This window comes from Dromiciops gliroides, chromosome 1, assembly GCF_019393635.1.
Source record: "Dromiciops gliroides isolate mDroGli1 chromosome 1, mDroGli1.pri, whole genome shotgun sequence".
NCBI lineage: Eukaryota > Metazoa > Chordata > Mammalia > Microbiotheria > Microbiotheriidae > Dromiciops > Dromiciops gliroides.
The window spans coordinates 58886277-58899452 of record NC_057861.1 but is presented as its reverse complement, the minus strand read 5'-3'; the positions used below and the strand labels follow the sequence as shown (position 1 = coordinate 58899452).

At 42.9% G+C, this 13176-nt stretch overlaps 2 protein-coding genes across 5 annotated transcripts in view; one reads left to right on the top strand and one right to left on the bottom strand.

Moving 5' to 3' along the window:
- CALR3 (calreticulin 3) overlaps nt 1-5844 on the bottom strand; it is a 37765-nt gene extending 31921 nt beyond the window's left edge. Inside the window, exons 1-2 of the mRNA XM_043977157.1 lie at nt 5632-5844; nt 3658-3759 (exon numbers count right to left, since the gene is read on the bottom strand). Of these exons, the coding sequence (XP_043833092.1) occupies nt 3658-3759; nt 5632-5728 (199 nt within the window). The 5' untranslated portion in view covers nt 5729-5844. The remainder of the gene's footprint in view (nt 1-3657; nt 3760-5631) is intronic.
- A 136-nt stretch (nt 5845-5980) lies between these two features.
- Nucleotides 5981-13176, top strand: part of C1H19orf44 (chromosome 1 C19orf44 homolog) — a 32037-nt gene continuing 24841 nt past the window's right edge. For 2 of the 4 annotated variants that reach the window (XM_043984003.1, XM_043983980.1), the window contains exons 1-3: nt 5981-6116; nt 9920-10673; nt 11620-11938. In XM_043984003.1, coding sequence (XP_043839938.1) covers nt 9921-10673; nt 11620-11938 — 1072 coding nt within the window. In that variant the 5' untranslated portion in view covers nt 5981-6116; nt 9920. Of the gene's footprint in view, nt 6121-6263; nt 6349-9919; nt 10674-11619; nt 11939-13176 lie in introns of those variants that run through there. The other 2 variants (XM_043983988.1, XM_043983994.1) reach the window with 2 other exon arrangements.

Here is a 13176-nt window from a genome sequence, read left to right as displayed (position 1 = left end):
TAACTGTGTGACCCTGGGCAAGTCACTTAACCCTCATTGCCCCACCAAAAAAAAAAAAAAAAGGAAAGAAAGAAGAATGTGACAGAATCCAAGGGTACAGCTACCTCAGTTGCCAAATCCAGTGGCCTTTTCTTGGTCTTCATCCTTTTTGGTCTCTTGGCAGTTTTTTATATTGTTGAGCACTTCTCATAAACTCAGCAGGCCCAAAATGGAATTTTTCACTCTTCCTCTTTTATGCCTCCAGGGCATTTGAGTGAGGAGGACAAGCTCCTATATGTATCTGAATGGAAGAGGAGTCTTGGGCCCTCTTTCACCCAGAGTTGGAATGAAGCTGAGAGCATATGGCCCTTCTGTTGTCTGTCTCACTTCTGTCTCTTCTTTCCTGCTTTTAGATGAAGTAGTGGAGATGTTGATGACCTCATCCATGAGCTGAGAAAGGTTAAAATAGACTTCCTGCCAGAAGTCCAGTAACTGAAGTCCATTCCAAGATTTACTAGAGGCTGACCATAAGTGAGATGGTAGATGAGACGCTGGAGAGTGACCAGCTTGACCCAGCCTAGAGGTAGCAAAGATGAACTCATTTATCCATCAGTTGTGCTAAATTTGGAAGTGAACTTGGAGGGGTAAATTTTTTTTCTAGAAATTGCTTTAAAGTTTGAGCCCATTCTCACTACAGACTGAGGCAGTGTCTTCAGGTACTGGGGGGTAGGGAGTGCTTTATAACTTCTGCTTTTGGGCAGCTAGGTGGTCCAATGGATAAAGCACTGGCCCTGGATTCAAGAAGACCTGAGTTCAAATCCAGCCTCAGGGGCAGCTAGGTGGCGCAGTGGATAAAGCACCGGCCCTGGAGTCAGGAGTACCTGAGTTCAAATCCGGCCTCAGACACTTAACACTTACTAGCTGTGTGACCCTGGGCAAGTCACTTAACCCCAATTGCCTTACGGGAAAAAAAAAAAACAACAAATCCAGCCTCAGACACTTGACACTTACTAGTTGTGTGACCCTGGGCAAGTCACTTAACCCTCATTGCCCTGCAAAAAACAACAACAAACAAGCAAACAAAACAAAACAAAACAAAAAAACTTCTGCTCTTGGCCTTGCTATATCTTTGCAGTAAATATCCCTCCGGTTAAAGTTCATTGATGTTAATTTGTTAAATGAAACTGGGCTCCTAATAACTGGCAGTTAACAATGGAGACAACACACCAGAAAGGGAACTCAAGCTCATGGCTTTAGAGAATCACTCCTTACTGCTCCAAAGGTTGGGAGGGTCAAGAATTTTAGGAATAACCCTAGAACCTTGAAGGTAAGATTGTAGCCTTTCTTTAGGACAGGGCTTTTTCTACTCATGACCCCTTTTCACTGGAGAAATTTTTATGTGACCCCAGGTATATAGATATATAAAACAGGTATACATAACCTTTTACTGTTGCCAAATTTTCCGTGACCCCATATGAGGTCATTACCCACATTTTAAGAAGCTTTGCTTTAGGACACAGCTCATCAGAGACAGAAGACCTTGTTAGTAATAGGGAAGTTAGGAAGAGGGAAGAGTCTTGGGGTTAAGATATGAATTCAATTTTGGAAATACTGAGTTTGAAATGTCTATGCCATGGACAGTCTGAGATATCCAATAAATAGTCGATGATGTGAGACTGGAGGTCACTCAGATGCCTTTTGTCACAGGGCTTCCTCCTACATTCATTTCTTTTTTTTGGTGAGGCAATTGGGGTTAAGTGACTTGCCCAGGGTTACACAGTTAGTATGTGTCAAGTGTCTGAGGTCGGATTTGAACTCAGGTCCTCCTGAATCCAGGGCTGGTGCTCTATCCACTGTGCCACTTAGCTGCCCCACTACATTCATTTCACATGAAGAGATGGCCCTTCTTGCAAGCCTTCTACTTGGACAATAATTCCATTCCATCCTGCATTCTCCAGCAGATTGCTTCCTCTATCATCACTGTTCTTTCACTAATATTTAATTGTGCCCTGTCTACTGGCTGCTTCCCTACTTCTTACAAATATGCCTGCATTTCCTCCATCTTCAAAAAAATTCCTCACTTGATTCATCCATGCCTGCTAATTTTCATCTCTTTTCCCATTTGTGGATAAACTCCTTGAGGTTGTCTACAGTAGGTACCTCCATTTCCTTTCTTTTCATTCTCTTATTAACTCTGCAGTTTGGCTTCTAATCTCACCATTCAACTGAAACAGCTCTATTAAGTTACTAATGATCTTTTTTTTTTGAGGCAATTGGCCCGAAAATCAGCAAACAGGGTGAAGTGACTTACCCAGGGTCACACAGCTAGTAAGTATCTGAGGTTAAATTTGAACTCCGATCCTAGATTCCAGGATAGGTGCTCCATCCACTGTGCCACCTAGCTGCTCAATAATGATCTTAACTGCCAAATCTAATGGCTTTTTCTTAGTTCTCATCCTTCTTGAACTATCTGCAGCCTCTCTCTCTATTAATTATTTTATTCTCTTTAATAATTTCTTCTCTATAGTGTTTTAGGACACCACTCTCTCCTGGTTCTCCTCCTACACGACTGAGTTCACTTTCTCTGTCTTTTTTGCTGGCTCTTTATCCATGTCAAGCCTGTTAAAAATGGGCATCTCCCGAGGCTCTGTCATAGACTTTCTTCTTTTCTCTCTGTATACCATTTTACCTCTTGATCTCATCAGCTCCCATATCAGCTCATCAGCTCTTCAATGATCATCTCTTGTGTTGATGATTTTCAGGTCTACTTTATGGAGGCCTAACCTCTCTCCTAACTTCCAGTCTCACATCTCCAACTCACAGCTTGAACTAGATGCTTCATAGATATCTTTCACTCAACATCTATGGAGAGGACGCAATAGGTACATAAGTAAAATACAAGATCTAAACAAAAAAAACCCCTGTGATTTCACCGATTGTTGTTGTTCAGTCCTTTCAGTGGTATCTGATTACTTGTGACCCCATTTGGGGTTTTCTTGGCAGGGATACTAGCGTGGTTTGCCATTTCCTTCTCCAGCTCATTTTACGGATGAGGAAACTGAGGTAAACAGGGTGCAGTGACTTGCCCAGGGTCACACACTAGTCTGAGGCAAGATTTAAACTCAGGAAGATGAGTCTTCTTGATTCCAGATCAAGCATTCTGTCCACTGCACCACCTAACTGCCCAGTAAATGAATTAGGGAGACAAAAGATTGCCTTGCTGCAGTGAGAGTCCAGTTGAGACTATGTAAGATAAATTTGTAGTGGACCCAGGCAACAGGGTTTTGTGATTTTCTCCAGCTCTGTTCACCAGATTGTGAGGGTAATTTAAGGTTGGAGCTGGCCAAGTCATGGCTGGCAACAGGAAAAGGGAGCAAGGGACTCAACTGTAGAGGATAATGTAGAGTTGAACTGATCCATTAACATATGAAGAAAAGGAAGAAAGGAGAGTAAATGTAAACTTCTTGGGGTCTGGAATTATTTTGTTTATGTCTTTCTATCCCCAGCACAATTTCTTGTTACATAGGAAGTGCTTATATAAAGATTTTGGAACAAGGCAGGGGCTCCACTTCTCTTGTGACCTCCTATTTCATCCCTGTCAGCACGTTGTTGATAGGGCCCAGTTACTAAACAGCCAGAATAAGAGCCGGAATTCTCAATCAAAAGCTTACTACTAACCTTTATCTTTCTGTATATCACCATAAAATTTTCCTGATGATAGCCTAAAGTGTCCAAAGTTGGAGTCATTAGTGGAAGGTATCCATCTATTCCTCCAACTTTCTGTTTAAGAAAAAAAAAAGAGTAAGGCAAGTCAAGAATAAATATCACAAGTCAGGCATTAAGGGCATAGCTGAGAAGATACTCATCTTTTTAAAAGTAGAAAGAGTCAAGAATTCTCAGGATTTAATGCTTGTGGCTCATAATCTACCTTTTAATGGTAAACTATAGGTGATTTGTGTGACAGATTTTCTTTTTTCTTTTGGTGAGGCAATGAGGGTTAAGTGACTTGCCCAGGGTCACACAGCTAGTAAGTGTCAAGTGTCTGAGGTCACATTGTTGTTTTTTTTTTGTGAGGCAATTGGGGTTAAGTGACTTGCCTAGGGTCACACAGCTAGTAATTGTTAAGTGTCTGAGGCTGGATTTGAATTCAGGTCCTCCTGAATCCAGGGCTGGTGCTTTACCCACTGAGCCACCTAGCAGCTTTGTGTGACAGATTTTCAAGGGGAAATTCTGATTCATTTTTTGAGGGCAAACTTTTGATGACATGACTCTAGGATCCCACTTCACTTCAGATAATAGTCTTTAAAAATTATCTTATTTAGGGGCAGCTAGGTGGCACAGTGGTTAAAGCACCGGCCCTGGATTGGGAGTTCAAATCAGACCTCAGACACTTGACACTCTAGTAAGATTTATCTAGTAAGATTTCCAATTCTGTACTAGTTGATTCTTCTAAAATCTAAGAGAATTTCTATATCCCTGTTAAGTTCCATCTTATACAGAGATCTCTGTGCTAGCCTGTTAAGGTATTATTTGGATGGTGATCAATCAACAAGTATAGGTATTTAGCCCTCTGTGCCCCACACTGTGGATACAAAAGAAAGAAAAATAGTCCCTAATCTCAAGGAATTTACATTCTATTAGCTATCCCACTCATATAAAACTAGATTGGACCAGATGCTTTCTAGAGTCTTTCCATTTCTAATAATCTATAATTCTATTTTACCTAGGTAATCCTACCCATGTCTCTTCTACACGCAGGCCCCACCTGTTAATAATCGGTTTAGAAACATCTAAGAGGTAAACTACTGGGCAGATTGCCGGCTCTGAAGTCAGGAAGGCCTGAGTTTAGCTCTTATCTTCCATGCCCTATGTCAGGGCTTCTTAAACTTTTTCCACTTTTCATTGGGAAAAATGTTACTCAACCTGAGGTATATATGTATACACAACCTTTTATTGTTACCAAATTTTTCTTGACCCCCACATTTGACCCCACATGGGGTCTCACCCCCAGTTTAAGAAGCTTTGGCCCAGATGGCTGACTGGCTGTCACAACACACATCTCAGTAAGTTACAGAGATGTACTAGTGGAAGGCTCTTCTATACCAGCACACAGTTGTGGGCGCAAAACATTTTACAAATGATGAAACTAAGGCTCAGAAGTGTGAGGTGTCTCGGCCAAGGTCACACTTCTTCTAAGTCTCTGGGGAGGGACTTGAACCAGGCCTTCTTGACTCCAAGTCCACTAGTCAACCAAGAAACATTGATTAAGCACTTCCTATGTCTCATTAGATTGTAATCTCCTCGAGGGCAGGGGCTGTCTTTTGCATCCCCAACGTTTAGCTCTGTGCCCGGCATATAGTAAGTGCTTATTAAATGTTTGCTGATGACTGCTTGATCCTGCGTGCTGGGGACACAAAATTGAGAACTCCGAGCCTCAGACACGGATAGTGCGGTGACTTGGCCGTGGTCATTGGGCTGCTATATATGGCGGGAGGCGGACCGTGGGCCTCCCCTACGACGCCTCTCGGCTCCAACAGGCTGGGGTGCCCCCCTCAGGCCCTCTCGTGGCCGGGGTGCGTCCGTTGGCGGCGACCCGGGAGACCCAAGGGAGGCTTCTTCCCACGCTGAGCTCAGGCCTCCGTCCCCTTTCACCTCCATCGAGAAACTCTTCCTGGAAGTATACGGTGGCCAACGCCGTCCGCACCAGCCACAGAGCCCACAGAGGGCTAGGGACCGCAGCCACCGCCATAGCCGCTTGAAGTAGTTCTTCTTTTCCCGCCCTCCGTCCGGCTGCGCCCTCTGATTGGCTTTGTCCCGAGCTCAGTGGACGTTCCCCGCCGAGTTCGGGAACGGGAAAGGAAACAAACTTCGACTCTCATTGTGCTTTGCTGAGCGGCTGAGCCCGGGCGCTCCGGCCGCCCACTGAGTGATGCATGCTGGGAAATGTAGTTTCTTGAACCTCCCCTCCCCCCTCTCGCCCCCCCGCCCTCCGCCCGGCGGCGCGAGGCCGGAAGTCCAATTCTGTTGCCTAGAGAGACCGTTAGTGAGTACTGGGCCCTCCGGCCCTGGGCCGGGGGATAGGTGTGCGGAGGATTAAGATCGGACTGGGCCTCAGAGGAGGCGAACCGAAGAAGGAGGTAGGTGTGTAGCACGAGGAGGAAGGGTGGGAGGGGCCTATAGTGGGGGTGTCGGCGGGGGATGATTTGACGTTCGGACGTAGGGAGGTTTAGGAGCGCGAGAAGCCCCGGGGCCTGGGGGTAGGGAGGCAGAGACCGGGTCGCGCGCTCGGGGAAGGGAGAGGAAGGAGGAGAAGGTCGCGTGCTCGGTCCTAGGCTGACCTCTGACCCCAGCCTCGCTTGGGCTCTCGGGGTGGGGAGTGGGCTGGGAGAAGAAGAAAGGGTCGGCCAAACAAGATCTAGGGGTCTTAGTGGACTGCAAGCTTGAAATGCATCTACCACATGACGTGGTAGCCCAGAGCGTTAGTATCGAAGGCCTTGCAAAGAGAGTTGTAGCGTCCAGGACAAAATTGATGCTTGTTGAATGAATGAATGAATGACCAAGAGCTGAAGGTGGCCGCTGGCCTCTGTCGTGATTATGTCATAGTAAATTTCTGGATACCAGGGTCTAGGAAGCCGTGTACAAGCTGAAGAGCACCCGGAGCCAGGCAGTCAGGATGGCAAAAGATATCTGAAGTTGCCTTGGGATGCTTGGTAAAAGGAACTGTTGCTGAGATGCTTAGAACACAGGACTTGGTTAGGAAGACCTGAATTCGAATCTGGCCTCAGACACTTAATAATTGTGTGACCTTGGGCAAAGCACTTAATAGCTTTTGGCCTTAGTTTCCTTATTTGTGAAACGGGATTAATGATGGCACCTACTTCATAGGGTGGTTGTGAGCATTAGGTGAGATATCATGTTTTATAAAGAGAGTTGCAAACCTTTAAGTATTGAATTGTCTTTTGTCTTTCTTTGTATCCCCAGCTCTTAACACGGTACCTGGCATATACTACACATTTAATAAATATTTATTGACTGACATGTTTAGCCTGGAGAAGAGATGACTTAGTGGGAATATGATTGATAGCTATTTTCATGTGTAAGAGAAATGTAAAGCCTTGATCTTAAAGGACAGAATTAGGAAGAAATGGATGAAAGTTTGAGAGAGACAGGTTTAAGCTTAATGTAAGATGGATTTTTTTTTCATCTTATAATGTTGCTATTATCTTGTATACAGTACATTTCACTCTGCATCAGTTCATGTAGGTCTTTCCAGGTTTTTCTGATAGTGTCCTGCTCATCATTTAAGATGGAACTTCTTAATGATAAATATAGTGAAATTTGCTTCTTAGGAGGCAGTAGGATCGAGATATAAAGCAGTCAGAAGTGTTAGATTCTGAGTCAAGAGACCTTTGCATTCTACCCCACAAAATTTGGGGCTCGTTGACCTAGGAGAGACTGCTTTCATCTCTCTGGAGCTCACCATTTCCATATGGAAAATAAGGATAAGGCTATTTGCACTGTCTACTTTAAAGGAGTCTAATGAGAAAAGTACTTTGTTCTCTCGATGTAGGTCTAAGGCTGGATTGAACTGTTTGTTGGAGCTGTTTAAGGGGCATCCATACAGATATGAATCTCAGAAATTTGGAGTTGGAAGGACCCTCAGAAGCCATCTAGTCTCTCCAGTACCGCAAAAACAGTCTCCACCACATTATACCACCTAACAAATAATCCTTCAGCCTTTTTAATGAAACTCTCCAATATGGAGGATGGATGACTCATTGTTTAAGAAGCATTTTTTGACAAAAAGTCCTAAAAAGGCTTCTCTGAAACTTTGACCTTTTGCTATTATTTCTAATGTCTTTGATGGAGCCAACAAGTTGAAGTCTTCCACATGACATTCATCCTTCAGATACCTGAAAACAACAATCATGTCCTTTCCCCCCACCCCCACCCCCTTTCAGGTCAAACACCTCCAGTTTCCTCATATATGACATAGATTGAGAATCTTTCACCATCCTTGTTGCCCTCTTCCTGACACCTTCCAGCGTAATGTCCTTAAATTGTGATACCCAGAATTGAACATAATATTCCAGATGAGGTCTGAGGGCAGAGACACCTTGAGATCTCTCCCTCCCCCTCAAAATCCTCTGTGGAAATGACTCTCATCTTGTACTTGCAAAGTTGATTTTTTACTCCTGTTGTTGTTTGTCCTTCATTCTCAGAGAGGACCATGATATCAGGGTGATGTCATGATTTTCACTGAATTGGATTTAAGTGAGGCAGGGCTGTGCAAGATCACCAACCTCACTCTCTCCTCCAGAGCCATCTGGATCTAGATGACTGAAGATGGTCCTGGATATTTAAGGTAATTGGGGTTAAGTGACTTGCCCAGGGTCACACAGCTAGTGTCAGAGGTGAGATTTTAACTCATGTTCTCTTGACTCCAGGGCCACTGCTCTATCTACTGTGCCATCTAGCTAGCTCCTCCCCCCCCCTTTTTTTTTTAAACTTCTAATGTAAAACACTGTTTATCCCTGTTGAATTTCTTATTAGATTCAGCCCAGTGCTCTAGCCTGTCAAGGTTCTTTTGGATTCTGACTTTGCCCTCCAGTGTAGTTAGCTGTCCCCCTCAACTTTGTGGCATCTATCCCTTTGTCCAAGTCATTCACAAACATTTTAAATGGCACAGGGCCAAGCATGGATTTCCTGAGGCTAGAATTCCATTGAGTCTTTTTTTCTCCAAGCTAAACATAATAAGTTAGTAACATCAAAATTACTAACACCTCTGAGATTTGTGATTCTATGACTACTATGATTTGCTCACAGACTTTAAGGAATCTGAGGAAAGGAATTTCTGGATTTTTCTTTGTGTCCTTCATTCACTCTCTGTGCTTTGAATTAATTATTTTCTTTCACTGTGGTCATCTCCCCATTTTCTTGAAATCTTTGGAGTGTGGGTTGTACATTTTATTGATCTTTGTGTACACCTCAGTGCTGTATTCCTTGCTAGTCATGGGCCTTTGTGCTAGGATCTGAGAGTTGGAAGGAACTTCAGAGATCTCTAATGCAACATTATTTTATGGAGGAAGAAACAGACTCAGTGAAGGGATGAAATTATCCATAGCAGTACAGTGGGATGCAAAATTGAGACTCCAAGCCATAAATTTATGTTGATACTTCTGTGAATCTTTTCAATGGTTTTGTCTTTCAAAGACTTCTTAAATAAACACAGACCATATTTCATGTACTCAACCAACCCCAAAATCAAAGAACAAAAGACTCTGACTTAAAATTCAGTGCCCTTTACCAAAAAATCATCAGTGCCACTCTGTACTAGAGAAGGTCTCAGGAAGCATTTGCTGGATAACAATGGCTGATGATTCTGTATCACTCTAAACTTTGCAAAGCACTTTACTCACACCAGTGTTGGGAGTGGAGTGGCAGTACTATGTCCTCATTTTCTAAGTAAGGAAACTGGGGTCCATATTGTTAAGTGATTTGCCCAAGGTCTTGTAACTAGTAAGTGGCAGAGTCAGAACTTGAACCCAGGTCTTTCTGCTCCAAGATCACTATGTTAGCTTTCTTCTACAAGTTTTCAGGTTGATTTTGTAGAATAGGAAACAGACACTTTGTGAAATTCTATGACTTTGTCCTTACAAGTAGGTATTAAGAGGGGGCAGCCAGGTGGTACAGCAGATAAAGCACTGGCCCTGGATTCAGGAGGACCTGAGTTCAAATTCAGCCTCAAACATTTGACACTTACTAGCTGTGTGACTCTGGGCAAGTCACTTAACCCTCATTGCCCTGCAAAACAAAACAAAACAAAAAAACCCGAAACAATTAGGGATTAGGGTTTAGAATTTGAATTCATATTTCTGAACTAACTGTACTGAGAACTAATGAGTAAAAGTCTCTTTCTCTCCATTCCTTCCCTCTCTAGGATGTCAGCAGCAAGGAGATCCAGCTTGTTAAACACCAGCCACTTAGCTAATGATTTTTTTTATGATTCCAGTGATGTTTCCATAGGAGATATGAGGATGAAGGAAGTTCAGAATAGGGTCCTCAGAGGTGAAGGCCTTGCTAACACACCATTTAGCCAAAGCAGATTCCTAAAGAGGAAGCAAAATGCTGATGAAAACCAGTTTTTCTTCAAGGGTAGTACCATAAGAGAGATGGGGAGCAGGACCTCTTTAAGTAGATCACTGACTACTGCCTCCAAGATGAGGGCAAATGCAGCTTTGATGAAACTAGCACAAATAGAAACGAAAATTATGGGCCGAAAGCTGCAGGTTGATTTGTCTGACACTGATACAGATGGGAAGAGTCCTGATGACATTTCTTTGAATCAGAGAGCTGATGCCCTTTCTCTGAAGAATGTAAGCGACATTCCCTGGCAATGCGGGGATAAACTTCCCACCACCAGTAGCAATGAGAGAGTGAGTCGGTTTCTGAAGAAGAAAGGTCCAGCTGCTGAAAATATAGCCAGTACAGCACAGTTTGGAAACATCAAGAGCTCTCAACCACCCAAACAGAAAGAGCCAGTTAGAAAGCTGGTTTCTCTGGATAGTGACGAAGAGGAAATGAAACTGTTGCTGGGAAACTTTGTGAAGCCTTTCAGCGACAGAGAGACGCCTAAGAATGCTGTTCTTATGAATGCTAAACTTAAGGAGGCTGAATCTAAGGCACTCTCTCTGGTAAACTTTTATTCACTCTTTTACAATGGAATTTTATTTTTTGTCCTTTACCAAGTTGTGCTTTTGGCATTTCTTGCCAAAACTGTGTTCCAGTGTAAATAAGGCAGTTTTTCCACTCACATACCTAATAAGTCCTTATTTTAGAAGGTTACAGTTCTTATGGCTGATCTAAAAACTGCTGGTGATCTAGGATTGAATAAGAACTCCTCTGTCTGGCATTTAACAGTCTGGCCCCAGACTCCCTTTCCAGCCTCATTCTACGTCCCTCCTCTTGCCTCACTGGGCAGCTTATTTTTCATATTTGCCTTGGCAATCCCTGGTGTCCTTCAAGTCTCAACTGAAGCCTTTTCTGATTCCCCCCAACTACTAGTTGCCCTCCTTTACAAACTTCACTGATTGGTTGTAAGCCTCTTGAAGGCAAGGGCTGTTACGTTTTTTGTATCTTTGACACCTTGTATTGTACCTGGTAGTTAGGAGACACTTGATACATGTTTATTGATTTTTTCATTTGTTCATTAGCACTTGTGTCATTTGTCAAAATGGAATGACTAAAATAGGTGACTGAAGTGAAACAGAGAATGTAAACTCCTGGTAGGCAGAACTGTCTTCTTTTGTCTTTGTATTCCCAGTGCCTTGCATAGATAAATGTTTGTTGAATTGCAGTGTAGAACTGTGAGGACCTGTATTAGCTCATCTTTGGAAGAAAATGTAATAAATCACTGGTAAGAATCACAGGAAGGAAATCTGTTATCCCGTGTGAACACTTTGGCTCCCACAGAATCTGAGCTGATGATAGATGAACATTCAGACTTATCATCCTTCACATTAATATTTGAGACAGAGAAGTTGTTACCTCTCTCTAATTCAATTCTTTAATGTTAATAATAACATTATTTGATGAAATATCTTAAGTTAATTAGCATGAATTTTGTTCCTTTGAAATTAGGATGAGATTCTGAGTCCACCAAGTGCTCTTTCTCCACCCAGTGAAGAATTGTCCAGTCTCAAGCTTTTTCGAACATTGCGCCTGCCTGAGGAAAGCTGTCAAGAAGCAGCCTCCCAAGGTATCCCTTCAAGAACGCCTTCCCCGCAGAGTGGTGGGAAAAACAAAACTTCAAGATCACCATCACTGTCCATAATGCATTACTTCTCAAGGCCAACATCCCCTAAAAAGGAACATATAAAGCTGGCATTCTCACCTGAGGAGACTGAAATTGGATCACTGGATGAGCTGTGCTCTGAAGCATCCAGTGGTAGCTTAAATGGTAATGTTTAGTCTAATATATTATTTATTATGAGCTGAATTATTATTACTCAAAACATAAGACTAGCATGTGTTTCTTTATTCATTTAACAGAATTTTATTGTACTCTTCTATGTACAAAGTACTTCTGTGTCTAGGTCCTGGGGATACAAAGATAAAAACAAAGTAGTCCTTGCCCTCAAAGAGCTTACATTCTTCTGAGGGGAGACATGTAAAGTGATAAGTAAGTTACTGAATAATTCCTGGTGAGGAAGCACTAGCAGTGGGAGGCTCTAGATGGGCCTCTTGGAAGAAGATGGCACTTGACCTGGTAGAACAGCATCCCTCAAAGTAAGTCTGGGAACCTTCTTTCAAGGGCCCTTGTCTCACAACAAAGAAATCAGGTGAGGGCTAGATCTAAATAAAAAGTTATTTGGGAGGAGCTAGGTGGCGCAGTGGATAGAGCATCAGCCCTGGATTTAGGAGGACCTGAGTTCAAATCTGACCTCAGACACTTGACACTAGCTGTGTGACCCTGGGCAAGTCACTTAACCCCAATTGCCTCACCAAAAAAAAAAAAATTTTTAATTTAAAAAAAGTAATTTAATGAAGTTTGTTAAGGAGAAATTCACCTGTATTTTAAACTTAGTACAAGACTCAGTCAATAAGAATACATACTTCAGTTCAGTATTGGGGCCAAAAAAGACATAAGGAAATCAAAAGAAAGATGGTACCTGAAGGTGTGTTTGAAAACAACATTTCTTGTTCTGCAAAGTCATATATGGAGCATCCATTCCTTCCATAACCTGGTACCAGGTCAGGCATGTTCCAGGTGTACCTATACGAGAAGAATGAACTAGGCTCCTTTTATTCTTCCCGCTGGTTGTGTGTGGGGATATTTGGGGATGTTTGGGGTGGGGAGTTAGAAGCTAGATACCATCAGGCTACTGAGTAGCAGTTTAAGACGAAATAGATACTATGTCACAAAGCACTAATGTGCAATTCCTGTTTAGTTGGAGATGTGTTCCAACTACGTGGTTGTTATAAACTTTGTTACCAGGGGCAGAAATTAGCCAGGTAGCACAGGGATCAAAAACTAGACTTTCTGCCCTTTTCCAGATGCAAAGACTACAGGGGCCCCAGTGCATGCCTGCACCTGAGATGGCATCATGACCTTCTCTTTGTTAGGTGAATTTACCAGTGGTACTTTGTTGAAGATAACACAACTCATGCTCATTGTCCTCTCCCTCTATGGGCCAA